Source organism: Rhodamnia argentea, chromosome 6 (assembly GCF_020921035.1).
Source record: "Rhodamnia argentea isolate NSW1041297 chromosome 6, ASM2092103v1, whole genome shotgun sequence".
In the NCBI taxonomy this organism is placed as follows: Eukaryota; Viridiplantae; Streptophyta; class Magnoliopsida; order Myrtales; family Myrtaceae; genus Rhodamnia; species Rhodamnia argentea.
In genome coordinates this window covers 21,912,942-21,940,242 of record NC_063155.1, presented here as the reverse complement: position 1 = coordinate 21,940,242, position 27,301 = coordinate 21,912,942, and the positions used below count along the sequence as shown (strand labels likewise).

At 42.7% G+C, this 27,301-nt stretch overlaps 6 protein-coding genes across 8 annotated transcripts; 2 read left to right on the top strand and 4 right to left on the bottom strand.

Annotated features, from left to right (window-relative positions):
- Positions 1-406: 406 nt before the first annotated feature.
- On the bottom strand, positions 407-19,965 carry LOC115734503 (NAC domain-containing protein 90-like). Of its 3 annotated transcripts, none has more exons than XM_030665329.2 (4): positions 19,931-19,965; positions 1,614-1,787; positions 1,194-1,486; positions 407-869 (listed from the first exon to the last, which is right to left on the bottom strand). In XM_030665329.2, the coding sequence occupies exons 2-4, from the start codon at positions 1,765-1,767 to the stop codon at positions 657-659; spliced, it is 660 nt and encodes a 219-aa protein (XP_030521189.1). In that variant the 5' UTR covers positions 1,768-1,787; positions 19,931-19,965; the 3' UTR covers positions 407-656. The 3 variants fall into 3 exon arrangements, with proteins under 3 accessions (XP_030521189.1, XP_048136927.1, XP_048136926.1); XM_048280970.1 differs by having other exon boundaries at positions 407-870; positions 1,188-1,486; positions 1,614-1,780; positions 19,912-19,949; XM_048280969.1 differs by having other exon boundaries at positions 1,614-1,780; positions 19,912-19,949.
- LOC115734504 lies at positions 5,965-7,737 on the bottom strand. The gene is made up of 2 exons (XM_030665330.2): positions 7,512-7,737; positions 5,965-6,559 (listed from the first exon to the last, which is right to left on the bottom strand). The coding sequence occupies exons 1-2, from the start codon at positions 7,648-7,650 to the stop codon at positions 6,120-6,122; spliced, it is 579 nt and encodes a 192-aa protein (XP_030521190.1). The 5' UTR covers positions 7,651-7,737; the 3' UTR covers positions 5,965-6,119.
- On the bottom strand, positions 13,860-14,615 carry LOC115734501. Its single transcript, XM_030665324.2, has one exon. The coding sequence runs from the start codon at positions 14,613-14,615 to the stop codon at positions 13,860-13,862; it is 756 nt and encodes a 251-aa protein (XP_030521184.2).
- Positions 15,113-17,880, bottom strand: LOC115734329 (peroxidase 60). The gene is given in 8 exon segments (XM_048280739.1): positions 15,113-15,151; positions 15,153-15,523; positions 15,653-15,686; positions 16,486-16,541; positions 16,544-16,594; positions 16,597-16,664; positions 16,792-16,952; positions 17,863-17,880. Coding segments are annotated over 8 exon segments (798 nt in total).
- Positions 19,966-19,983: 18 nt separating the features above from the next.
- LOC115734499 (rho GTPase-activating protein 1) lies at positions 19,984-25,118 on the top strand. Its single transcript, XM_030665322.2, has 5 exons — positions 19,984-20,565; positions 21,131-21,251; positions 21,428-21,547; positions 22,373-22,603; positions 22,969-25,118. The coding sequence occupies exons 1-5, from the start codon at positions 20,210-20,212 to the stop codon at positions 23,443-23,445; spliced, it is 1,305 nt and encodes a 434-aa protein (XP_030521182.1). The 5' UTR covers positions 19,984-20,209; the 3' UTR covers positions 23,446-25,118.
- Positions 25,119-25,192: 74 nt separating this feature from the next.
- LOC115734500 lies at positions 25,193-26,563 on the top strand. Its single transcript, XM_030665323.2, has one exon. The coding sequence runs from the start codon at positions 25,327-25,329 to the stop codon at positions 26,263-26,265; it is 939 nt and encodes a 312-aa protein (XP_030521183.2). The 5' UTR covers positions 25,193-25,326; the 3' UTR covers positions 26,266-26,563.
- Positions 26,564-27,301: the final 738 nt, after the last annotated feature.

The window sequence follows — 27,301 nt, the reverse complement described above, 5'->3', positions numbered from 1 at the left end:
GCGGCAAAAGCACCCAACAGCATTTGCTAAGGGACAAAGAAGCACGACTTGGGAGGGGGTTCTGCTCTCCTCTTGTCAAGATTCGGTCAAATTGACCTCTTCTGGTGGCGTCTCGGATAGAAGTTGACTCGGAGGTTAACGGGATCTCCAAGTGCCCCCACTTACTTTATCGTTTGAAAGAAGTTTCGGGTCCATGTCAAACTCAACGCGGAGTGTCGGAATCGAACCGAACCGGAATCCGAACCAAAGAACGTGATTCGAATTGTGCTTTGTATACTGTTTCGGTTTTCTTGATTTAAATCAACTGACAGGCGGAAGAGAAGAGAGAAGACTCGTTCCTCTGTTCGAGATGAACGAAGTAAGTCCCCAAGTGCTGCTAAGATCCTCAGCGAAACACGGTTGGTTCGAAAATCCAGTCATTGGTACAAAGAATTTCTACATCTTTCGAGTCAAAACAAAAAACATGTCCTACATCTTTCAGCTTCTGTTATTATTTGCTATCTACCCGCCGAGGAGGAAGGCGGAAAAAATTAGTCTTGCTATGCTATGCTGGTTGAAGTTGAACTACGATTTGCCTGCTTATCGTGCCCTCTCGTCAGGACTCGAAGCCGAGTTTCTAGCAGCCGGGCTGCCCCCGCCTTGCGGCGACTTTTTGCTCATGGCCAGGTCAGCTGCTCCAATTCCAACACCGGCTGCTGTATTCCGCTTCCGGGTCCCGTGCGTTCGTCAAGTTGGGCCTGAACCTCGTCTGGCAAATATCTGTGGCTAGGCTCTGCAGACCTTTCCACCGTCTCGAGCGGGCGGCGATCGAATGCACGGAAGCTTCCCGATATCACGTACACTCGGCATAAGGTGAACTCGTGCCGCAACTGTGGACGGAAAGAAACAGGGAAGCGGTGAGTTGCTGGGAGCTAAATCTTGCCAGGAAGATGTTACTTAGAGACCCTACTCTGTTTTTCAAGTGAAAACAAGAAAGCAATCCTCTGAAAGATTGTTATCTATTCTCTAATCTGTTTCGGCTTTCGTTTTGTCTGATATTTGAGGAAAGCGATCCAATAACAAAAGCAACTCTGCCTTAAAAGAAAAAAACCGAGAATTGCTTACGCATTCAGTCTCAAAGTCAGCTTTTTTTTAGGAAAGGCAATTCAAGAACACTTGGCATCTTTGAGAGGACAGAGCACAAATGAACAGACCTGAGGAATGGCGATGTTTGAAGGGTTGGCTTCTTCTTGAATGGCCCTATACTCATTCATCTTCCATTTCGTTTTCCTCCCCGTGGGAGCTTTCCCATTGTAGAACACCATGGTCTTCTTCACCCCGATCACCCTGTTGTCCGACGAATAGACGTACGCGGGCGACCCCGTGGCCTTCCAGTACCCGGAGGCCGTGGTCCGGTTCGGCCTCCCTCCGCGCGCCTCCCTCTCCTGCCTCGGCACGAAGAAGAACCACTGCTCGGTGTCTCCGCAGCACAGCCGCCCCGCGAGCCCTGCAAATCATCATCATCACAACAAAACAAAACCAAATGAACACCCACCCACAAAAAAAAAAAAAAAAAAGTCCCGCCATTCCTACATAGAACCACAGATCAAAACACCGAAGCGGGTCGCGCATACTCGGGAGCTGGCACGGGTCAATGCCATAGACGTCGACCACGGGCACAGCGCGGTGCATGTCCTGCCTCCGCCCGCCGAGCTGGTTGCGCAGGTAGAAGGACACGAGCTCTTCCTCCGTGGGGTAGAAGCGGTAGCCCGGCGGGAGCTCCTCCATGTCAGGGTTTTAGTCTCTCTGTCTTGGCTAGATGCTACTTGATGTTCTTGCGAGTATCAGCGAGAGAGAGAACTGCGTGATTATATAGAGGGACAAGAATTTGCGCTGGGAGATAGCAACTTTGGGAAGGCGTTCCGGGATTGGTGGGAGCTTCCACGCGGTTTATGTGGAGAAAAAAAGAGCTTCCTTCTTGTCCAGTAGGCCCATCATCGTTCATCATCGCTTCGTCCTGTTCGTTTTATTTGTCTACCTAGGCTGAGGCCGAAGTGTCGAGGAGGGCCCATCATGTCTCGCACGCTCGCACGATGGGCCCCCTTTTGAACTGGTCAGCTTCGTCCTGCCACGGCTCTGTTTTTTTTTTGTTTTTTTTTGTTAGGTCGATCGAACGAACAGGGGAGCTCGACGAGCGCGCTCGGGCCCCGAGGGAATCCGCTAAGACCTGCGGATTCTCTTGTTTTGTTTTGTTTTGTTTTGAACAACGATGACGCGGTTGATTTAGCTTTTCCATGGAATCCGTGCCGTGCTCTAGTAGTATGCTTGGCAATGCCGCACCGAAATTGGGCACGCGTGTACAAGGAGACCATGCCTGATAGTACCGTTGTGAACGGTACAATCTCAATCATAAATCTATACACCATGTGTGGTTAGAAATAATTAACGATATCGTCGGATCGTCGGGATATTAACTCTCATCCTAATATTGCTCTAGTATGTATAATTTGCAAATTAGTAGTGTCTACAGGACTTAATCCTCTCCTTTGGAATTATCTTTATCATCTGCTGCTGAAAGCTCTATTGAACTCGAGAGAAAAGAGTATTATTCCCGACCACGCGATTTTCCAATCAAAGAGTAATTTATACAAAATACGCGGGGATGGTGTGTGTGTAGATTTATCGAGATTATACTTTTATCTCCTTTGACAATGCATATTGTTTATTGGATTATATTTTTTTATTATGTTTATCTTATGACCTAAAATACTATTTTTTAAATAAAAACCCATAATTAAGCTCATGTAATATTTATCGATATTATCGAAATACACATGATTTTTTGGTCCTCGTGTTTTATCCGTGTGGAGTTTTTTTTTTATTCCTTTTCTTTTTTTATTATTTTTTTTCTTTTTGGTACGATATTCTCTCCACTTTAAGGTGATTTCTTCCTAAAGCGACATCAATTGAAATGGTAATTTACAAATGTAACTTGCTCTCGACGCATTTTCTTGAAAAAGAAATTTCTATCTCTTTCATGAAAATGCCTTAAAAAAACCCGATTCAAAAGATAATAAATCGGTAGATGAAGAAACGTATGTATACGAAGATCATATAAATTCTGTCGACGGGTCGCCCCGTGCCGAAATTAATTTGGACTGTATTTATACAGAGTACATAAACCGTATAACTAAGCGATCAAGGGTGTGCATCCTTACGCGGAATCGGAGCTGAACTCGCTTTATTTATTCGTTTAGTTTTCTTGTGGGGGCCGTACAGATGAGGCAAAAAAGTCAGAGCACGTGCAAAGTGTAATGGCTTTTGTGGAATATGCAATCCCCTTTTTGCCCCCAACTTCTTTCCTTATTTACGCACGTATCGCCAGCGAAGGGGTGGGAGAATCTGGATTGGATGTGTTCGTGATCATAACGAAGGCGGAAGGAGAGAATCTTGAACAAGTCCAACTCACAAGTGGTGGCGTCGGGATACGGTACGCCACGTGGACTCGCGAAGCCAATGTTTTCGTTCTCGATTTGGGAAAACATTTTCTCAAAAATAAAGCAAATTGAAAACGGCGTCATCAGCCAACCGAGCTGAGGGCGGCCCTCGCCGGTGGCCGGCTAGCCACCGGTGAGGAGGGAAATAAAAAAGAAGTAAGAGAAAAACAAAGAGGAAAGAAAGAAAGAAAGAAAGAGAAAAATAAAAAATAAAAAGCACATGACGATAATGTCATTGATCTGACACTTTTTTGAAATAATTAGGGCATTTGCATGTCCTTATTTGGAACAAGCTCCGTTTCATACCCTTATTTGAAAAAAATGATAATACTTCGAACTCTTATTTGTAATTTTTCCAATATTTTATGCCGTCAATTGCCCCAATTTTTTGTGTCTCCAAAAACCGTAAATTTTCCCGTCGTGACACGGATACATGGTATATTTATCGCATCGTATAAGTTCGGAATTTCTTTATGACACGTAAAAAAAATATTTTGGATATTCGCGTCACGGTGAGAAAGTCTAAAGTATTTGGGTTGCCCCCAAAAAAAAAAAAAAAATCAGGGCATTCATGTCATAATAGGCATAATTTGAAAAGAAACTTCAGTAAAATTATACGGACGTGGACCGGATTGTCCTGGGCCGTGCCTTCCTCTCTTTCGGACAGCTGGAGGGAATCCTTACTCGTTCCTAAATAGTGTTTTTGTTATCCTAATAGTGTTTTTACTCGTTCCTAAATAGTGTTTTTGTTATCCTAATAGCGTTTTTACTCGTTCCTGCCCGCGTTTTGCTTCGCTTTCAGACAGTGGGAGGGAATCTTTTTCTCAATTTATGTATTAGTTTTTGATTGACTTGTTTTTAATCTCATTTTTTTTTTTTTACAAGTTGTTGACGCTTGACGTCACGAGGGCGTCGAGGGGTTGTTATAATAACCCAACAAATCCATATTTTGGATATGGCTTTTTTTATTTTGGTATTTGAATGGAGTAAGATTTAAAAAAAAAAATATCGGAATCTCGTGCAAAGAAAAACCTAAGAAAAATAAACAGGTCCGTTCATACGTGACCGATTTTGTCCGGTGCCCTCTTGTCGATATGTATAATTATGATGGATAAACGTAGTAACAGAGTGGGAGATTCTTCTATAGCTTTGTATTTTGGTTTTGAATTCCTCAATAAATCGGCATTTTTCTTCCGATTTTTAAGGAAGACGAGCTTCGGTTCTTTCCCCTTACTCTCGCGAGATTATCAACCGAACTTCTCATTGAGTGTCGTCTCGCCGTGATTTAGAATTAGGGGCTGCTGCCAATCATAAACTAGAAAGCTACGAGTTAAAGCCGCATGCGTCCTCGGATACTAATAACTTTCAACCCCATGACTTCGAACCGTTTATTTATTTATTTATTTGGCGTTTTTGGTTTTATCTATTGGATTTGAAGCCATCAAAATCTTTTTCTTTGATTTCGTTAAGTTTGACCCAAAGTATACACTAAAGGATAATTATGTGGGTACACACGTTTTGTCAATGACCATTATACTGCACAATCCCTTTCAAAGGTGGCTCGACATGAAATGACTTGGAAATCATGCCGTTGAATTCTGGAAACGAACCGAGTCAATCTTGACCCTCAACGTCATGACATAGCTGGATCCAGAGCGGATTCGTGCGGGTACTAAGCGTTGATTCTCTGCCCTTCTCTTGACCGTGGAGACTAAATCTAGGAAAGAATATTCTGAAAAATCCTAGACTTGTTACATTTTTGTCAATTCAGTCACAAAATTTTCAATTTTACCAATTGAATCAATTCGGCCAATTTTAGCCGGAAATTGCCGATGTGGACACCGGTCGTCTTACGTGACACAATTGATGCCAACGCAAATAGTATTTAGCAATATTTTAGTTTTTTGGGATTTTATTTTATTTTATTTTATCCTTTTTTTTCCTTTCTTCTTTATTTTACTAGTGACGCCTTTGGTGTTGCGTAGGATGACCAGCATCCACTCCAACAAATTTCTGCTAAAATTGACGAATGGACTCAACTGGTAAAATGTGAAAATGTTTAGAACTCAAGTAGCAAAATCAAAAAGTTTAGGACTGAATTGACAAACGTTCAATACGTTTAGGACTTATTAGACCATTCTCCTCCAAATACAGCCTTAGGACACTCTTTTCCCTTACTTTTTTTTTTTTCTTCTTCCCTCAGGACACCGGGCGAGACTTGCCTAGATTGAAACCCGGCCCATCGCAGCCGTCGATCGTGCTCCGCGCAAGCGGGGCTTGGATAAGATGGAACCAATTCCTCGAGAAAGAGACAAGTTCTCGAGCATATCGTGCTCCGTCGGAATCACATGTACGGAGGAACATCACGGGGCCTCGGAGGCTCGGAGGTACTTAGTTCGCACGAGTTTAGCATGTATGAATACCGCCTAAGCGAGAAGTAACTATAGAAATCGCAATCAATTTCTAAAAAAAATTAAGGCACGAGGCAAAAGCTTAATAGTTACTACATTTCATCACATGGGTCTAGATGCTGTCATACAAACACTTGTACATACACAAAAACTTATTTATGGAGACACATAACAAGATATATATGAGGGCTATTGTAGATTATGTAGGTGGTTTAGTAGAATTGGCCCTAACTTAAGGAATGCCAATGATGGGGAAGAAGGGGACATAGTAGCTGGATGGTGCTAGGCCCCACTCTTTAGGGAGGGGGACATCAATGGTCTTGGACGACCCCACCGTGTCGTGGGCCCCACACTCCATGCTCGCAGGGCAGGCAGTGGACACGGCCAGAGGGGCGGAGAGGGCGTAGGAGGCGGCGGCGGCGGAGGCGGAGGCGGCGGTTCCATCATGGCCCTTCACCTTCACGACCTTGGCGACCATTTGATCTCTCGAGGCGTATAGCTGGTCGGGCCCTCCAAGAACCTTCGCCAGGCAGTCCAGCGGAGCAGCGGTGGTCGTGCCGGCGGCGGCTGCCTCCTCCGCGAAGGGAAGCTCCACCTCCAAGGAGCCATCGTCCTTTGTGGTGGCCGTGGATGCTTTCTTCACTTCCTTACACTTCACCATGACCTCGATGCCTGAACACATTGCATTAAAAAGAAAAAAAAAATTGTTGGTTCAGATCAAGCGCATGGCATGAGTTTTGACTCCTCCCGTCGTTCATCTGTTCATTTCAAATTAATTCGAGTCATCTGTTCATATTTGACTCGCGTTCTACTTAGTTCATAAGATTGGTCGTCAAAGAAAAAGTTGAGGAAATCTTTTGGTGGTTGTAGCTAGGGTCGGCAAAATGGGTCCAGAACCCATATTTGACCCATGTTTCATGGTGATGTGTCATAAATAAGTTCCTTAAATTTAAAAGTAGATCATAAATGGATTACTCAGAAATTTCATAGATCCTATAAAAAAAAATAGCAATATATAGATCTTTAAAAATTTATAAAAAATAATTCTCTCTAAACTGGATTTAGATATTGAAGTGTTTTAACAATACATGTCGAATCGGGTAGGGATCGGACCGGTTATGGGTCACTAAGACTCGGCCCACACGATTGACACCTCTAGTTGTAGCCAAAACCACTTGCAAGCAAAGTAGAGCCTCTTTCACATGATCACTTTCTAAAGTTTCATTCTGTTTGCGGAAGCAAATTGTAACCCCTTGGAAAGCGACGGTGCTGCATGGATCTTCATGTCGTGCATTGGGTAGCGGATCTAGTCATAATTTGCTCGCGCAAGGGTTGTTTTCGACTAACGACATGCGTGACGTGACTCGGCAGGGTGCTGCGGTTAAGTGATATCTCGAGTCGCCGCTCGCATATAACCGAGCCTCTTCGCTACCCATGACCCGACTTATGAATGTTATGGTTCTCGAGGCACAAAAACGAAATGTGCATCGAATGTCACGTCGTGCAGCGTACACGCAGACATTTCTAGTTCGAGAACTTCCCCGTTCATGTTGATACGACGCGGGCAAAGAATAATTATGTTAAGAAGGCATGAGAAAATAAGGTGGAAAAAGAGTATGGAGACCTGATAAGTCATGGCCTTGCTTGCAGTCAAGGCAGGACACTTTTCCCTTCACAACGTGGCAGACGGAGACGTCAAGGCTTGCCAGAGCAAACGCAACGAAGAAGAAGACTGCTGTTACCAGCTGGAGCCGGAGAGCCATGGACGACGATGACTTCGTATCGATCCTATAAGACGAGAGAGAGAGAGAGAGAGGTGGTGGAAGCAAGTTGGCATGGCAGGGAGAGCACAGCATATATATCAAGGAGGAGGAGGAGGAAGAATGCGAAAATTTCTCCGCCGCTATTAATGGCGGAGGGTCCCTCGTTTCAGTTGGTGGTTGAATAGCCGTGAAAGAGGCAGTAAATTGTGTCTCAGCAGGGCTTTGAATGAGAACACCCGATACAGATTTTTTTATTTTTCCTTTTCAGTAGATGACGTACAGTCCATTGGCCATCGGGAATTCCGCTGACATGAAAGAGCAACCTGCCTTCGTAGGATGAATTTATTTATGTGTTCATGTATGTTGCTGTCTTCGTAGGATGAACTTAGGTACATTTTAAATTCATGAATGCTACCTATTGTCGTGAGAAGATAGGGTGATTCCTGATCAATGCCTCCATCATAGGACGTCACGAAGAATGTCTCGGGACGTTCATGGGGGTGAGCATGGTTCTTAATTATAGATGTACATGGGTGGTCAAAAATTGAAGAGCCAATTCCAACGAATAGGTTACGTGCCCCTAAACCTAAAACTTCAAACAAGTCTTTGTGTTTCTACGGTATTCCCAAATGTTCGATAATGAATGTGCAATTCGAAAAAACTAGTCTAAACTTACATTTCCAATCATATCCATAACCAAAACTTTAACAAAGTTCATATTTTTTATGTCTAAATATGAGTCGTGATTGATGAATTATAGCGAGAAATAGTGGTCATCAAATGTGATGATTCAATGCAATCTTTCAATAAGAAGACGGATATAACCTGAATAGACCCTAAAACTTGTGACATGATAGATTCTAGATTGCAAGGTATACAAGATAGGATCCAAATTCCAAAATGTGGAGAACAGATTCTTACAGATAGATTTCATGTGAATTGACCTTGAAGCCGCTCACCCCTTAGATGTTCGTATGTTGCATCTACAGTGGCGAGCACGGACTTTACGTCAGTTAAGGTACTAAATTGTTCTAATTATAGTGTCACCATGGGAGAAACTTTCCTATACACACTCCAATCGAGCATGGCCACTGCCTTTTCCGCGGTCAATGCACCTACTGAAAAACCCTTGTAGGGCTCATCTGACCGCACCGGAAGGTGCTCTACAAATCATCGCTGGGATCGGTCTTCTCCTCCCAATACCAGTTCCATTCCAGGATAGGAGAAAAGATCAATGACCCCATTGAGGACAAAGCAAATGCAGGGAACATTGCGAAGTCATTCTGTTACACGTTATGCGTAGCAGAAGGATAACGTACCAAAAGCGATCCACCAGTCAAAACATTTCGGCGGATCATGACGACCAACCGTTTGCATAGCATAGAGACAAACATTTCGGGTATAATTGCAAAGCACTTGGGAATAGTACAGGATACAGCAAGTTGAGCAAGACCACTTATTACCCAGTCAGATAGTAGGTGATGGACCTGCTGCTGGGGCACTAGAGCCGCTAGATATTTAAGAAGATACAATGAAAGCTCAGATTCATTTGTTTCCCCACAAGTTTGAAAGGCATTATCCTGCATATATTTGAAAAAATAATGGAAATTGATGCAAGCTAGAAGAATACACTTCGTAGAAGAAATAGTTCAAATCTGGATCAATGCGCCGCGTTACCGGAAGTCCACGACACTTGTTATGTACGATAAAGGTTTAATTTTCAATGTATTTGATCACGCATAACACACATAAAAATCGACTGTTGCTGACAAAATCATTAGCAAAAACACAAATAATTCAGAGAAAGTGAATCAATGTGAGTGACAAAGAAAGTGAAGATGAGTGGTCGATGGAACAACCATCTGGCCAAGCTCGAACCAAGGAACGACATTTGCCAGCTCCCTCAGCACCTGCGTGTAGGGTCTGACTGAAAAAAAGTGTCGCGATAACACAGCATGCTTGTTGTCTGCCATTCCCAAGTGCCCAGATTCTCTCTCCCCTGCACATAATCGTGAATCCTTGTCCTCTAAGAATCCGAGTAACAATTGCATCACATCTATTTTGGCTATAGGCAATGAAAAACTTCAGAACAAAATGAATCAGTTTCATCTTCTCTACTTCTCTCTTATTCTCTCTGTTATCTTAATGTCGAGACCATATAGTATTAACTAATCGATTCACATGCAAATTTCTGGAGTTTCCCCTGCCAAGGAAATTCTCGGTTTTAATTTGCATATGTTCAGGATCAATCCAATAATACAATGGCAGAGGTGAAACCAACAGATAATAATTGCAGAGTAGTCATATCTCAGAGTAGTCATATCTCATACAGGATCCCTGTCTATGCTGGTATTAAATGCACATGCATTCGTCCATGTGACCATTGGGACAAAAGGATATCGAAGCTCTCGATTTGAAATTTATATTCAAGATGGCACTTAATCGCAAGTCTTGTGGAAAAAAGACAAGGCAAGGACATACAAAAGGATCTGGTAAAGACCACCGGAGATAAACATTCATTAAAGCCGCCAAAATAGAGGAGGAATTTATTCAAGAATGCATGCCCACCTTCTTCCTACGGCTCAGTTAATCAAGGAGTCACATTCCTGGCTGGTTATCCAATCCGCTTTTCGAATCAAGTGCTTCACTCTCACCAACAAATGGCCTGCAAGGAGACAATCGAAAGGGCACACATCGCAACAGAAATTTATATGTACCCCTATAAGCCTGCATGTCACGACCACAAGTATACCGTGTAAGCTTAAACACCAAGCAATTGGGTCTGGTCCTCGTTCTCGATGAGTTCAAAATAGGACATGCGTGCAATATGATTTTTCCACAAGGAACAAAACATCATCTCTGTCCAGCTCAAGTGGAGGATCGGGTCTAGATATTGGAAATCAAGTAGTGAGTTGACACACAACTCAATTCGGTCGGTCCAATCAGACACCTAATAGCTTCTAGTCCAAAAACCTCCATCAAGGATCCTGTAGAATCACTAAATGGAAGGTTTGAGCAATATCATCAAATGGCTCATAAAGCTCAACAATCTCATGTTTCGCTTATGTCATTTACTTGTACATAAGACTGTTGTTAACTGCTCGTTGCAGAACTCAGTTGAACTGAGGACTAGGACAGACCATGTTTGATGATAATGTTATGGCCGATGCTGACCTTCGTTTAAAAAAATCTCTCTTAACACAGCATTGATGAGCAAGAATATGGAAAGATCTGCCTGAAAAAGCAGATCGAACCAGCAAAACTTTTCCTAGTGACTGAGAGTGGCAACCTTCACATTATCATCTAAACTTGAAAGTTACATAACAGCTTCCCAACCCGGGCGAAGTAACACCCATCAAGCGACATGTACATTTAGGCATGGCTAGTGGGATGCCAATATGCAGGGAAAATATCCACCTAATCGATGGAAATTCGAGTACCCCAGTGTTCAAGGTCAGATAAATAAGAACCGTGCATGATCTGCAATGAGATGGCAAATTCCTTCCTTTCACAAGAGATTTGCATCATGCTAGATAATGAGAAAAGATAGGAAAAAGTGAAGCACAACATACCTTGTTCAGTGCAACCAAAGAGTTAAACCATCACCTACCATAAGGATAACAAGTGAGGGAAATTTTCTAAGAAAGTATGCTAAAATCTGGACAAGAACTCTAAGACACCAAACAAAAGAGACAAGATAGATGAATGGACATAATCATACTAGGGTTTCAACGCATCACCCTATAAAACCATACAACCATACATAGACGAGAAAATAAATTGGATATGCATCAGGCCCCAACAAAAAATTGAAAGTAATCCTTCATCTAACTTAGTCAGGCCTTTGAAATCGTCCCGACTACATCATTCAATGTATTATCTAGTACACTCAGGGAGACATGCATTAAGAATTAATTTTTCTGCTTACAGCTTTATTTTCTTGTGTGTCTAAAACTAAAAGTAGAGCCGATGATTGTTGTACCTATGAATTTCCCAACAAACCGAGCTTGCTTATATACCGATATCCACATTTTTCTTGCAAAGGAACAAAATCTGCTATATGATGACCCAGGCATTTAAGTCAACTTCCAGTGGCGCAACCTCATGAGATAGCCAGATTCAGTCGAGCATGGAAGCATGACGACCGATATCACGAATGGATGATAGAAGTTTAAGATATAACTTGACCTTATAAAAGATATCAAAACCGAATGAATTCGGATCAAAACGGAATTACCACATAAGATGAAAGGGTGCTGACAAAACAGCAAATATGACTTCAAAGACACTCAGTACCACTCTCATTCGATGTATGTCTTTTATCCCTCTGAGATAGTGACAAGTCATGTTGAAGATGGAAATTTATGTTGTATGGTGTAAAGTGTCACGTTGAATATGGAAATTTATGTTGTATGGTGTAAATACTAAATTAGCACAAGATATCTAGAAGAAGAGGGAAACGAAACAGAGATATAGAAGATGGAGGAAGGAAGTAGAAATTTTGAGCAGAGGGAGCTTGAAATTCTCTTTACTATGATGCATTCAGATCACAGAACTATTTTACACACTTGAGTTCACTAGAATGATCAGTGGATGAAAAAGTAAAACAGTTCATAAGCCAGATGCTCTACCTCTCTACTAAGCAATGACTTCCTAACACACCTTGCGCACTTCATTTATCCCAGGTCAGATATCTCGCTCAAGGCCAGCGTATACCGCAATAACTCCCCATGAGTTCCTAAAAGAAATATCCTCGACAGACTGCAACGAATCTTCCCTGCGTTTTAAGGGTGTCAAAATTTTGCGATGTGCTTGAGCAAACTGGAGTGATAGCAATGAATGTAAGGATAAAGAAATCTAGTTCCGCTTCTTGAACAAGCCTTTGTTCTGTCATGCTTGCAGTTGTCGGGATCAACCCACAAAATATTAATGTGCATAAACTCACTTGAGCTCTCTTCCTCAACACGAATAGATCAGAATCCAGAAAACATAGAAGGAAACTGAAATTTAGGCCCAAAATGAAGCTCCTCACAGCCCATGATATTCAAGATCCTATCAATCTTGACAAACAGTCCGCAAGACAATTGATTAGGTTGAAATACAGTGAACATAACATACATTTTTTTTGACTAACAAAAGGATGTTTCCACTGTATTGTGCGACATTAACTTCTGCTGCAGTGGATTCCATTTACCTAGTAACAGCCCCTAGAAAACCAAAGAGCTCTGCTACATAGCCAAAACTTGACAGCCGTAAGGCATCATCGAACCAGAAAAAATTGAATGGAATTAGATGATCATAAGGTCAATGTATGTAACAAGATTTAATGAAGTGGGAAATAGATTGGCGTACGACTTGTCTTAGGAATGGAGTGGAGAAAACTATTAGCATTGTGGAGGAATAGAATTCCTATGTTTCAGACTGTCCTTTTTAGTCCTTTTTCCATATACATATTTATCTATTTTTATTTTTATTTTTATTTTTATATATTTATATTTATTTTTATATAATTATTTCTTTTCCCTCAATCGGTATTGCTTTTATTTTATTATTTTTGGTTCATCGACCGCCGACTCCAACTAGTTTGGGATAAAGGTGATGTTGATATTGGCGAAGGTCAATGTATGTACTAATCACGAACAAACTAAAGCCCACCATCTCACTCATAGTCACGATCTTGTCCTCTGGTTAGTGCCGCTTCTGTTAACCACAAAGTCAGCATACCGTATCTCAGACTTATGGCCCATAAGGAAGAAGCTTATTAGCTCAATTATGCACCTGGTAATGAAAGTGAAGTTCAGTGGCTATAAATTTTAGTTGAAGCGAAGTAGTCAGTAGGGATACTTCCTCCTTGATCGTACAGATTGAGAAGAACCTCAAGTTGGCTTATCCAACCATATAATCAAAGACCGGATCATACATATTCTAGCATGCCAGTTCCATAATGCTAAGTCAACCAGACTTCTAAATCTCTTAGCTGCAGAGCTCGTTATAGTTTTCAAAAATCACAACTTTATAATAATCAGCGAACCAGTGCAAATTATCACAGCAGTTGGAATAGAGAAATAAAAGAGCCAGAACGGTGACAATTTCAACATAATAATAATTGAATGCGTCCCTATTACTAACCCAAAATCACAAATTATGAATGCCAAATTCTAATATACCACACATCACAATATTCCCTCAGCTCAGTTACAGAAGCGTTCTCAATCTAGAAAACCTGTTTGCCGCAACACCGCATCGCGGACCCGATGCAGATCCCTCCCCTTGAGGGTCCGCCCAGCTCCTTCGAGCACCGAGCAAGCGACGCTCTGAGAACGGGACAATCGCCTCGCCACTATCTCGTGCGGCGGCAACATCTCTTCCCCATCAAAATCCTTCTCATCATCATCGTCCCGATTCTCGTCCCCAACTTCGACAAACTCGCGGTGCCTCCTCGCCATCAACACAGGCACGTTCACCGGCGCCGATTGGTGGTACTTCTTCGCTAAGGAAAAAGAAGCCAGTGGAAATCTGTCCTGCGGGGGGCGTGGAATCGCAGGGATCACCCGCGAGGACGAAAGGGGCGCCGCCGCCGAGAGAGGCGAAGAAGGAGAAACGGAGACGTTGCGGCCGAAGACGGAGCTAGTCTCGCGCTCGGGGAGCGCGGCGAGTATGCCGAAGCCATCCGGCGGGCCCAAGGCGGAGTTCCTGTGCCGGCCGAGGTGGTGATTGCGAAGGCAAGGAGACAAGGCGGCGGCGGCGGCCGGAACCTGGCTGCTGAGGTTGTTGCCGCGATGTCGATGGTGGTGGTCGGCGGCGTCGGAGAAGTCGACGGCGGAGAAGATGTCGTCCTCGCTGAGGTCGTCGTCGGCGGCGTTGCTGGAGGAGGGGCTAGGGTTTTGAGGGGAGAAGCTGCCGACGAAGCGATGCGTGGAAGAGGAGTCGGAGCTGCGGAACCGGATCGGTCCTCTGATGTCCATATCGAACCGGTCGAATCCGATTGGAATTCTCCTTTTCACGTACCTTCTTTAATGATCAGGAAGCGCGCACGAGAGAGAGAGAGTTCGTGACACTGATGGAAGAAGCAAGTGGTCGAATGGGAGTCGCTTCACTGAAGAAAACCGGAGAGAGAGAGAGAGAGAGAGAGAGAGAGAGAGGAAGAAGGAGAGAGCATCGACGGTGGAGATGACGGTGGGCCGCTGCAACGGACGGTCAGGATCGGTTCTTCATTCAAAGCAGAAAATGCACGTGTAAATGGAAAATTGATAATTCAATTTTATTGGCCAGATGCCACGTGGCACAAAAAAATGAAAATCTCAAATGAAATACGAGAAACACCAAAGCCGAGCAGACAAGAGTACAAAATCAAACGTAATCAGAGAAAAACATAGTGCGACCACAGCAAGTCTTGAATTCAAGTCCGACGATCCCCGCCACGCCTATGGTCGAAGGTGTTCTGCCCGTCTTCGGAAGGGGGTTAGCTTTGGCGAGCCTTTGTTGATTCCCTTATCTTACCCCGGAGAGCCATTGTGGAGTGCGCCCAACTTAACCATGGCCTGGCCAAACTTAGCCGAGAAATCGAGCCCGCCGGCTATTGTTCCCACAATGTCCTTGGTCCGCCTGTCCAGCGCGACCTCCTGATCGATCTGCAGTATCCCTCTATGGGCGAGTATCTGCTTGTAGTAGGAGTTGTCCATGATTGACGAGCTGAGAGGGCCCCGGTCGAGGCTGACGATGTTGTCTGCTTTAGTCTTCCCGTTAGGGCACGTCGACCTCAGGGCGGAAGCCAAGGACAGGTCCATGGTCGCGTTGGGCTTCCCGGTGTTCTGGAAGTTGTAAAGCCGGTCTTGGAAGAGCGAGCAGTGAGCAACGCTGATCGTGCGGCCGCCTAGGACAACATAATATAGCAGTTACTTCCACGAACAGACCCTAAGCACGCTACAACTTCCATTTTGTCTACTTGGATCTAATCCTTTTAAATTGATAGGCGATGACGACAATGGCGCAGGTACCCTACCTAGGAGAAGGACCATGTTGGAGACGGTGAGTCCCTGTTGTAACAAAAGCGAAAGCAAACAGATCTACGTTCACGGGCGAGCAAAATAAATTCCACTATGCCTAAAGAGATGGAGATGGTTTTTTTTAAAAAAAAACCCCGGTTTACTAATCTCTCACATAAGGAAAAATCTTCAACTGCCAATACAAAAGAAACCCTAGAAATAGACAAAATTGAGGCGTTGCCCCCGAACCCCCCATACCAATCTATTCGCACCACAATGGAGATTTGTTCGCTTGCTCCAAGTTGAGTTTATCAGCCTAACTTTCCCCGTCACAAACTAAATCTCAATTTTTTATTCACTTTTGGGCCGCACAAAAATATGTCCGGTTGGGTTATGAATCGCATAAAATCAAGACATGTAACGCCGAGATCACGTTGGACACCTAGCAGCCCTCTTTTCACCCGTTCTACCATCTACAAGATTTGAGCGCATGTCTCCCACGGACGTCGTGAATTTTACTAAGCTAATAATGTGTGTGTAAGTATAGCATGCGAGGAGCAAAATGTCACTCGATTGAGACACTTAGGCGCCTATTTGATTCACGAAAAATGGATAATTTGGGATACATTTTCCTAAAAAGGATAGTGTGCATTGCTTGAAATAATTAGCCAATTAAAAATATTTTCATCACTGACAACAATTAATGTCTAAACATTCGATTAGACAATGAAAATATTTTTCGTCCACTCGTTTTTGTAAACGATATAAGCAAATGTCCACACTCATTTTTTGCGAAGCAAACATAGCCATAGTGCACACATCTTTATTATGCATTATGCGATTTTATTACCACGGACACGGCGTCTCTAGTGGCCATGACAATGATATCGGCGCAGGAAACAACCTAGGGCATATGGCCTCCACGGTGGCCTTCGCGGCGTCAATGAGATCGTAGCCTCGATGCTCAAATTCGGTGGCACAGTCTTCTTACTCGAATTTACGTCGAGAAGAATGGAGGCGTCGCATCCCTAATTTTCGTTATATCAAAAAACAAAATCCAGGGATATCTGTTTAGTTATCGAGACATTTCAACATACAAAAACGAGCCGGCATTAGGAAGTAATTTAGGTTAGGTATCGTAGGTTAACAGCTTCTAGTGACAAAGCAATCGTGAAACCGCATGTGGAGGAGAGCGGGGGTGATGGCGGGTTCCTTCCTAAACTAGGCCGCCGTGACGCCGCCTACGATGGCCTCGACATCCGTGACCTCGCATCTTCTAAAGAAGAATAGAATTTCTACTTCAAAAGTGCTTTTGAACTAAAAATCCGCTTAGCAATGCAGCTTCGGAGTAGAAACCCGTTAAGTTACTATTATTTTACTTCTAGAGCATTTTTTTGCTGTAAAATTAGTTTTGAAACTACTTGAAAAAGTAAAAAAATTGATTTCTAGATTATAAATATTGACACCCGCGCCTTAAGAAAAGTTTTTTTTTTTTTCGGTCAACCTAAGAAATAGTTGTACCCTGAATCATTCTCATGATCTTAAATGGCGCAGCAGCAACCGCTTAGGATAAAGCGGTTGGTCAACGTTTGATTGGTCAAATAAATCCGTCAGACAGTCAAACTTATGTGTTTTTGCCTTTGCGGTTGGATTTCATGTATTACCAAACACCTCGACCGTTCGAATGTTGATTCAAAGTCATTTGAAATATCAAAAATCCTTTTCACAATTTTACAAAAGAAAAATTACACAAATAATCACTAAACTTTGGCTAAATGTACAATACCGTCCTTGAACTTTTAATTTATTTAATGTGCATCGCGAACCTTTGATACATTTTCGATTAGATCATGGACTAAATGTAAATGTTCAATGTTATCCCTGAATTTGAATTGATAAAAGAATGACATGAGATATACTTTACTATAGATTAGGGATTATATTGAACGTTTAATAAAAGTTCATGGATCACATTGAATAAACTAAAAGTTTATTAATAACATTGCATATTAGATTAAAGTTCAAAAACTATATTAAATAAATTAAAATTTCATAAATCACATTGGTTCAATAACCATTTGTGTAATTATATTGTTTTTTATTTATAAATATCGTTTTTATTTTCATGCCATAATCGATATGACAATCGACTCAACATCTCATTTTTTGGGCTCATATGTGAGGTGCAAAACAAAGCAAAATCCAACACCACATGGTGGGAACGAACTTGAGCCCACTCTGCCATGTTCGCAATCTTAATTGGTTCATAATTCAATGATTTGAAACTTTTTTTTAAAGTGGTCCGATGTGGTGTATTTATAAATGCTCAAGTTTTTTGATTCTTAAGGCATAGTACCTCTAATAGTCAAGGATCATTAGAAAATTGAGCAATTATAACATACATCGATGGCACAAAAAAAGAAGTTTTACACATTAACTGTTAACTAGAATGTAAATGAGACTGCATGCGTAAAGCTCTCTTCTCGTTATTAGTAGATATTGTATTTCCTTCAAGCCTATTAAACAGGAGAAAAGTATCACGAAAATTTTAAATATAATACAATTATATCGATTTAGTCTTAAACTTTTTAATTGTACCAAATAAGTCATTTTGGCCAATTTTGATCGGAAATTGCCGAGATGGATATATGTTATCTTATATGGTATGGCCAGCACTAACATCGACAATATGATATTGGAATTTTTTTTTATTTTTTCTTTCTTCATAGATTTAGGTGAGGGCCACCTTGCCGAGGGCCTTCGTCGCCGTAGGCCACGGGCAAGGCAACCCTCGGCTAGATCCGGCAAAGGCTTGGGCAAGAGCCGCAACTCTTGCTAGCAACCGAAGAAGTAGAGGTGAGAAATTTCAAGATCACTTCACACCCGAAACCTACCCTTCGAAAGTAATTTTTGAAATCTGGAATTTACCCCGTACACCCTATAACTTAGAGCCTACCCTTTCACATGTTTCGGGGTCTACCTAGATTTTATCTATTTTCTTAATTGAAATATTGTGATGAATCACCGCCTCTAATGACTACCATTTACTATTATAATCCATATGATTTTAGTCATGGATATCACCGAAAATGGAAGTTTAGATTAGTGGTTCTAGATTACACACTCATCATCGGATGCCATAGAATACTTCAGGATCATCAAAGACATAAAATAAGAAAAACACAAATACTTGTTCCGCATTCCAAGTTTCACTTGCAACTTGGAACTGCCCGTTGAAATCTATTTCCCAAATTTTTGAACATTGGACCTACCTTGCATACTCTATAATTTGGAATTGGACCCATGTAAACCGATTTGGTTCTCTAGCTCCCAATTCTATCATGAAAGTATGCTCACTCCTCCAAAGAGCGCTTGTTGGCTCATGCCAGCCACAGTAAAAGGGAAAATGGAAAAAATGAAAAAAAATAATTAAAAAATAAACAAACAAAATGAAAATGCAAAAATATATAAAATTACTAAAAAATTATCCACGTTAACGCCGGCCATGTCACGTAAGATATACATAGTCTACATCGACGATTTCCGATCAAAATTGATCAAGATAGACTACATTAATAAATCGTCAAAAGGTATATAACTAAATTAGCGCAATTGAAAGATTTATGATTAAATTGACACAAATGCAATAAGTTTAAGACTTTTGAATTCTTTCCCTTGTCAAACAAACCGTACATGTTCACTTTCACTTTCATTTCAGATGTGTTTATTTTGGGGAAAATTTCATGGCAAATAATTACTTTATGGGGAACCAATTTCAAGAAAATGTTTCCCCTTTTCTGTTTAAGGAATTGATTATTCTATTTTTAAGTATGCATATTGTCTTTGACCGTGTATAGTTTTTCATTAACTAATCATTTTCAGTATGCAATAAGTTTAAGACTTTTGATACTTTCCCCCGTCAAACCGTACATGTTCACTTTCAATTTCATTTCAGATGTGTTTATTTTGGGGAAAATTTCATCGCAAGTAATTACTTTACGGGGAATCGATTTCAAGAAAATGTTTTTCCCCTTTTCCGTTTAAAGAATTGATTTTTTATTTCATTTTTAAGTATGCATATTGTCTTTGATCGTACATAGTTTTTCGTTAACTAACCATTTTCAGTAGACAAGTTCGAAAAATTAGTTCTCCAAAAGTAGGTGCTCTTAAATGTCCTACCAAACAAACACTACATTAACAATCAATAATTAATCTAGCGAAAGCAGCAAATTTCTTAACCGAACGTACATCAATTTCCCACCAAAACGTCTGTCGTCCTCTCTCTCTCTCTCTCTCTCTCTCTCTCGCTCTCCACTACTTTGCTTCTTCATCCCTCGAGAGCCAAAACGCGAAAAGAAGAACTTGGTTCATAATGGTCCTCAGGTCCCTCGCAGACCTTTACTTCAACCCAACTCAACGTAAAGGTCGAACCTTTCTTCCCCAAAACACAATCTTTCCGCTCATCATGTTACTCTGAAACACGTGAAAGTCGCGCAACACGCTCTCGCTTGGCGCTTTCCAATTGCCCATTTTGTAATTCCCCGAAAGAGGAGAGGCCCTTTTCATTGCCAGCCATGACGGAGGTCCTCCACTTCGCTTCGCCTCCAAGCACAGACCCATCAGCTTCATTATCCCGCCCACCACCTGCGAATGATGAAGAGGAAGAAGAGTCGTCGGTGGAGGAGGATATCGAGAGCGCCGAGAGAGGGAACAGAGAGCAGCAGTTGCCTGTGTTGGCACTGTTGGTGGCGGTTCTCAGGAAGTCTCTGGTTGCTTGCAAGAGCGACAGGAGCGAGCTCTGCGGCATGGAGATTGGTTGGCCCACTGACGTCCGCCACGTCGCGCACGTTACATTCGACAGGTTCGATGGGTTCTTGGGCTTGCCCGTGGAGTTTGAACCTGAAGTGCCCAGGAGAGCCCCCAGTGCTAGGTACATTGCTGTTTTTGGCACCCTTGATTGTCTTTGGTTGGAGATGTTAGGTTTGGCTTGTGTTTGTGCTAATGTTTCAGGCTCCAGACATTTTGGGGCTTGTATTTTGTGAGGTTGAGTTCCTGATAGTGTGATTTGATTTCTTGTGCTCATTCCTGATTGAAGAGAATGAGGCTTTGTAGAATCTTGTATTGGTTTGGGTCAGAGTGTCATGTGACTGAAATGGAATTGTATGGGTTGTAATTGTGATCTTGCAGCAATGTCATCGAAGTGTTGTGTCAACTGAAGTTCTGACGTGGCAAATCTGTGCAAATGAAACAAATTTCTGTGTTCTTGTAGTGATATTTATTTAAGTCGTGCGATATTTCAGTTTGTGAAAAACATCCGAATCCCAGTAGTTGAGTAGTGTGTGGCCAATCACATGACAAAAAGCGGCATCTTGTGCTCATCAGATTATGTCTCATTACTGGAAATGCAATGCTAGTTAAACTGTTCCTATGGCACGACAATTGAAGCTCTTGTCCTTGTAGCATACAATGATAACTCAATATCATTGCCTATGCAGTACTCATGTTTTTGGAGTCTCAACAGAGTCCATGCAGCTATCACATGACTCCAGAGGTAACAGCATTCCCACCATACTCTTGCTCATGCAAAGACGCTTGTATGCACAAGGAGGATTACAGGTATGTTATTATTTTGATTCTTGGTTGACTTTGGAAAAGATGTAAGGAATATGAGTAGAGGCCTTTTCATGATCGCTCGTGACTTCGGCTTTGAAGAAGCATGATGCTCTTCTGGCGACTAACCAATCTAGTGGACTTCTGTACCAGAGTTGTTTGACTTCTTTATTTTCACGCAGGCAGAGGGGATATTCAGAATTAATGCTGAAAATAGTCAAGGAGAGTTTGTGAGGGACCATTTAAACAGGGGAATTATACCAGAGGGTATTGATGTGCATTGCTTGGCTGGATTAATCAAGGTACTATGTCAAGCTTGGTTGATCATCTGTGTTTAGGTCTCCGGTCGACTGTATGTTACCTAATGTTCTCTTTGAGGCTACAACACTGCTAAGCCATGCTGTAATGAACTCCTTTGAGGTCCAGGATAGATTGCATGAGTTAATAACAGAGAGGCTGAAAGGATGTGGAGCTTATTTTGGATTCCAACACCTATAAAAGCAACAGCATGAACCCTGATGTTACGAGCAGCACCCGCAATTAAGTTAGCTGTCGAAATCAACATCATAATGCAGTTCAATTTTCAAGGAGTAATATCGTGTTGATAGATTGTTGGATGGCACTACCAGCTGGACCAGCTGCTTTTCGAATGTTTCTGATGGAATCTACTCAGGCTAATCATAAGCTCTGGAACATAGTGTGGCGTGTGCACATAGAGAAACTTAAAGCCCTGGTCTCAATGAGTCATGGCTGCTCGAGAGTGACATATATATCTCTCATACAACATGACCTTTAAGCTATTTGTATCGAAAAGTAGAATCTGTCCATTTTTCGGGGTCTCAAAAGCGCGTGAAAACACATAAGAACTCTTGAATGGAAATGGAAAAGAAATCTTTTGTTACTTAAATACCATGTGTGTGTTCTATTCAAGCTTGTGTTCTATCAACTTTTGGTTTATTAGGGGGAGGTACTCTTCTTGGAGGAAGCAAGATGACAATTCTAATATGAACTAGGATATCATTGCTTCCGTTTTTGACTGGATCTCCCCATCAGATTCTTGCTCTCTTTCCCTTTCAAGATGAAAGAGTTGTTGAGTATTCATTCATTTTTGTTAAAATCTTTCTTAGGCATGGTTTAGAGAACTCCCACGAGGTGTTCTGGATTCGCTGTCACCTGAGCAAGTGATGCTGTGCCAGACTGAAGAAGACTGTGCTGAGCTTGTGAGGCTTCTACCACCAACAGAAGCTGCTCTATTAGACTGGGCAATTAACCTGATGTGCGATGTTGCCCAGATGGAACATCAAAACAAAATGAATGCACGCAACATTGCCATGGTTTTTGCTCCAAATATGACTCAGGTTAGGCTTGAATAATACATCTGAAGATATTTCATAGACTCTCATTTAGGAAGATGAACCACGTTGAGCCCTTATTTTGCCATGGATATATCCTGCTAATGTTATTTCATGTTAGGAGCCTTCAAATAAACGAATGTCAGGTTTTTTTCCAGCAGAAGATGCTCCTGAAAGAACGGTTTAAACAGAATGCCATAGCTTTTCCCTTTTTTTTTTTTTTTCTTTTGGCCAGAATGCCATTATTCAGTTGCTAGTATTGTTGTTCACTTTTTCTCCATTTACAGATCTTCTCAACTCTAGCCATGTAAAAGCTCTATTCATGTAGATATAGTGTGCAAGGACCTTTTCAATATTCCAAATCATTGCAGATGGGAGATCCTTTGACTGCATTAATGTATGCAGTCCAAGTAATGAACTTCCTTAAAACACTTATCGCGAGGATGCTGCGAGAAAGAGAGGATGCAATATTCAAGTCACCTCCAACTTCCCACACAGAGCCTCCTGATGATAATGGACACCAGAGTCCACAGATTTGCGTCGAATTTACTCCGCAGGCAAATAAAGTTTCTGTCAGCTCTCACAAGAATGGCGACACAATAGGAGAAGGAAGTCGAAGTTGCGAAATCAAAGCTAATAATTTCGATGGTCTTAAGGCTGGAGCTCAACTAAGCAAAGGGAAATTCCGACTTGGCCAAACCAGCATATCAAATATTAAAAGCTTTCATAGAAAAATATATGTGCGGGAACCTGCCGTTCAGGTATCAGGCCCTGTTGAGAAGACTGGAGGAATCAGCACTTTTAGCAGGATAGATTCAAGGATAGAGTGGATAGAAGCCTGGCGATGATGGAGGGTACGAAGTGGCCGAGCCTCCAGAGATTTAACAACTGACAACTACATTATTTTTTTAAGTCCATGTTTGCTGAGGTTGGTTTTCCTTATGAGTCATGTCTATCTTTTCATGATGGGTGTTTGCCTGCTAATGTTCATTAGAATATGCTACTATTGGATCCTGCATAACAACTCGTTTGTACGCTCTTCTTTTTTTTTTTCCCCTTTTGCTAATCTGGGATGATGGTTTTGGATGCTATGAGTAGCTTGTGTTTGGATTCGCCTAACACGGTTTTCTTCTGTTTCTTGTTCTATCTGCGCATAATATCGTATTCTACACCGGCATTGAACTCATTGGATCATGGTTATAATTGCGACTTAGGTGTCACTGTTTTCTGCTCCAGTTTTCTCCTATCCTTTGTCCTTCGAAAGATGCGAGAATCATTCACATTGCCTGCACAAGGGATCTCTTCTTCGAACACGTCAAAAATATGCTAGTTGCCAGGCATGTTATCAAGTTAAACCTGCACTTCCTAAAAATGTGATGCACAAGACTTTGGCCAGAAGGGTATTTGGCATATCTCTCCCTTGTGTCCCTGGCGATGACAAGTATAACACACCAAAGGCACATGATGGGGTGCTTGGCTGTGAATCTCTCTGTTATCGGATCCTCACAACCATATATCAGATAAAACAGCAAAGCGTTTTAAAAAAAAAAAATGGACATTGCTGAGAAAAAATCACTCAGCATATGCAGATTCCAGTATAATTCTAGGGATCTTCCTTTCTCCTTTTGTTGTGGATGGTGAGATTAGTCTGCAATCTAGGCGTGGATCTGAATAATGACAGTTCAGACCCTGATCCCAGAATCCTTTTTGGGTGAGGTGGGTGAGATTATGGATTAATGAGATGACAATGTTGTCACTGAAGGTCAATTTTTGTGGCATCTGGAAAAGTGTTGTCCTAGATCAGGGAGTGCATGAGGAGGTGCAGCAACTGGAGAAGATAATGAGAGGGAGGGAGTGAGTCTTTGGTGGCCATTGGTTTTCCCAACATAATCACACGTGAATGGTCCAGGAAGCACCATGGCACGAAGCCCACGTGGCTAGTTGTCCCCTGGAAACAAGTGAAATTCCAGTTGGACAAAGACGAAAAGGAAAATCCCAGCTTCCTCACATTTCAACCTTGAGTAGACAAAAGAAGAGAACCCCTGATCACAGAACTGGTTGGGCAATCTATCCTTTCATCAGCTGAAAATACTTCTTTGGGATATCTGAACCCCTGGAGCTGGAAAACAGAGTCAATCATATTGACTCTGGATTTAATCATATCGAAACCGGCAATACCATCTTGAAATTAGTTAGAATTATCCTTCAATCTGGTCCATCCAGGAGAAAGGGCCAGGATGAGACGGCATAAGACCAACTGACGACTATCCTCCTATTCGACCGGTATCCCGGGCCACGACTTTCGATGGTTCGTTTGACCAAGCCAGAGCATCTATCCAGGAAATTAGGATGACCAAACAATCCTGGAACGTGAAAGAACTCCAAAAGCAGAGAGAGAGAGAGGCCCAAAGCTGGAGTTGATTCACAGCCACAACCACCCATCCTTATTCCACTGCTCAAAATCAGCACCTCTATTAATAACTCCACACCCGTCCTTTGATTTTTTCAACCCCCTCACCCACACACACAAAAAAAAAAAAAAAAAAAAAAAAAATATCAAATATCACAACCCGTGCAGCTCCAACCCCCTTCTCTTTCCACCATACAACAACCCAAAAAAAAATTTCCCTTTCTTTTCTCTCACTGTGAAACTGACGGGGAGAGAGAGTAACAGAAAGGCCGAGACTTTCAGGGCTAAATAAGGAGCAGCTTCTCTACACAGCCAAGCCATGGCTGCCTGTGGGAGCCTCCAACCCATCTTCGACAGCGCATTACCCGATAACCCGTCTATTCTTGAATCTCTTTCCTCATGGAAGGACCTCCACCACCACCACCACCGTCGTCAAATCATGCCCTGCCACGGCAACGATGACAGCGGCGAGCATAACCCCGTTGATTGCCAAGCCTCCTCCTTCACCGAGATATTCGGGGAACTCCACTTCAAGGAGCGGGATCCCGAACCATCATCGCTGCTGCCACCGCCGTCGACGATGGAGTTGGAGACCAACAGCGACGGCGATGGCGAGGAGAACGCGAAGAGCCCTTCTTCAATGAGCTCTCAGGGCGGCGGCGGCGGACACGGACACCACAGGAGCAGCGAGAGCTTCTCGTCGATGAACTCGGAGAGCCTGCAGCTGTGCACGGAGGGGCTAGGGTTCGAGAGCTTCGGGGACGTGGAGGACTACAAGCTGGCTGAGGCGTGGCAGGGCAAGGAAGAGAAAGAAAGCGCGGCCACCTGTACGGCCAGGAGGAACTTTTACTCCTCGTCATCGTCGTTCAAGCATCGTCCTCAGTATTATCCTCATAATCATCACCATCACCACCTCCACGAGTTTCGGAGATCGAGGTCGATAGGGAGCGCATTCCGAGGGTTCCCGCCCCCAATATCGAGCTTGAGCATGAGCGGGAAGCCGTGGGTGTGCTTCAAGTCGTATCGCAACGACGGGCGGTTCGTGCTGAAGGAGATTAGGTTCCCGACGCAGGAGTTCCTTCACGCGTCGAGGGAAGGCGGGCGTCTGACGTTGCAGTTCGTCCATCCGAGCGACGAGATCGAGGAAGATGAAGGGATTCTTGAAGACGACAGCGATGAAGAAGACGACGAAGATGGAAAGAGAGAAGGCGGAGGGCGCAGCGAGAACGGCCACGGTGGCAACGTCGAACACGGGTAGGAGGAGAAGCGTGGAGGAAGCATGCAGAGTGGACGTGGGTGTCGGTGGCGATTCATGATAAATCAGTGAAAATGTCTTCTTTAGCCTCTCTCTTCTTCTCTTTCCTTTCTTGGGTTCGGTTGTAGTTCACGTCTTGAAGATTTCCATCTGGGAAAACGAAAACGGAAAGCGAGGGAAAATGCTAAACTCTGGCCTCTGCAAATTCCTGCCGAAGTTTTGAATAACCCCGCTATCTGATTTTCTCTGTGAATTCTCTCGCTCTTCCTCTCTGTTGATCAATCTTGCTCATGTGGAAGTCTTTGATTGGCGAAACGTTACTTAACAAAATCATGGTTAGCGCCTCCATTGATGGAGAAGAAGAAGAAGAAGAAACACCGAGAGAGATTCGATGACTCAACCCAATAATTCACAGAGGAATTCCAGAACACTCTGCTTTCACCGCTGTTCACGTCGAGAGACCTATTTTAGAAGTGCGTGCGACCAATCGGCCGTTACGATTCCGGGAATGCGCTGAGAAACCTCGTGGGGAAATTTTCTCCATGCAAGTCACTAGTGAAAGCTAATCAACGTCCAATCCGAAAGGGAATTACTCTGAATCAGTGCACTAAAGTTTGCCTAGAATGAGATTGCAGAACCCACTGGCCCTGCTTATACATTGAGGCAATGTTTCCGAATCAAATGGAAAACACATCCCCATCAAGATTGGGATACTCTGTTTTTTTTTTAATTCTATCTTTCGGGGGAGATCCATCTGCTTGTCTTGACTAGACATGGAAGAACTCCAAAGCCTAGACAAGTGGCAATTCAATCCAGATTCCAAACTGGATTAGAATAGAAAAAGCAAAGGCAGCAAGGAAATTCTACAGAAGCGCCCCATCATGAACTGTGCTTCTTTTTGCTCACGTCCTGCGATTGGTGGAACCTTTTGCGGGGGCAGCACCAAATTTTTCTACGCCCCTCTCTCTGTTTCTGGTCCACAGTGGAAGAAAACGAACACACAGTATTTTGCATGACATGAAAGCAGAAATTTGTCGGC

Bases quoted from the DNA above. Each gene is read 5' to 3' on its own strand.
- LOC115734500 (XM_030665323.2), top strand. From the start codon at position 25,327: ATGGCTGCCTGTGGGAGCCTCCAACCCATCTTCGACAGCGCATTACCC.
- LOC115734503 (XM_030665329.2), bottom strand. From the start codon at position 1,767: ATGGAGGAGCTCCCGCCGGGCTACCGCTTCTACCCCACGGAGGAAGAG. The intron at 1,487-1,613 runs GTATGCGCGACC...GATGATTTGCAG, and splicing joins TGACCCGTGCCAGCTCCCGA to GGCTCGCGGGGCGGCTGTGC. The intron at 870-1,193 runs GTCTGTTCATTT...TTCCGTCCACAG, and splicing joins CAAACATCGCCATTCCTCAG to TTGCGGCACGAGTTCACCTT.
- LOC115734501 (XM_030665324.2), bottom strand. From the start codon at position 14,615: ATGGACATCAGAGGACCGATCCGGTTCCGCAGCTCCGACTCCTCTTCC.
- LOC115734499 (XM_030665322.2), top strand. From the start codon at position 20,210: ATGACGGAGGTCCTCCACTTCGCTTCGCCTCCAAGCACAGACCCATCA. The intron at 21,252-21,427 runs GTATGTTATTAT...ATTTTCACGCAG, and splicing joins ATGCACAAGGAGGATTACAG to GCAGAGGGGATATTCAGAAT. The intron at 21,548-22,372 runs GTACTATGTCAA...AATCTTTCTTAG, and splicing joins GCTTGGCTGGATTAATCAAG to GCATGGTTTAGAGAACTCCC.
- LOC115734504 (XM_030665330.2), bottom strand. From the start codon at position 7,650: ATGGCTCTCCGGCTCCAGCTGGTAACAGCAGTCTTCTTCTTCGTTGCG. The intron at 6,560-7,511 runs GTCTCCATACTC...CAATGTGTTCAG, and splicing joins GCAAGGCCATGACTTATCAG to GCATCGAGGTCATGGTGAAG.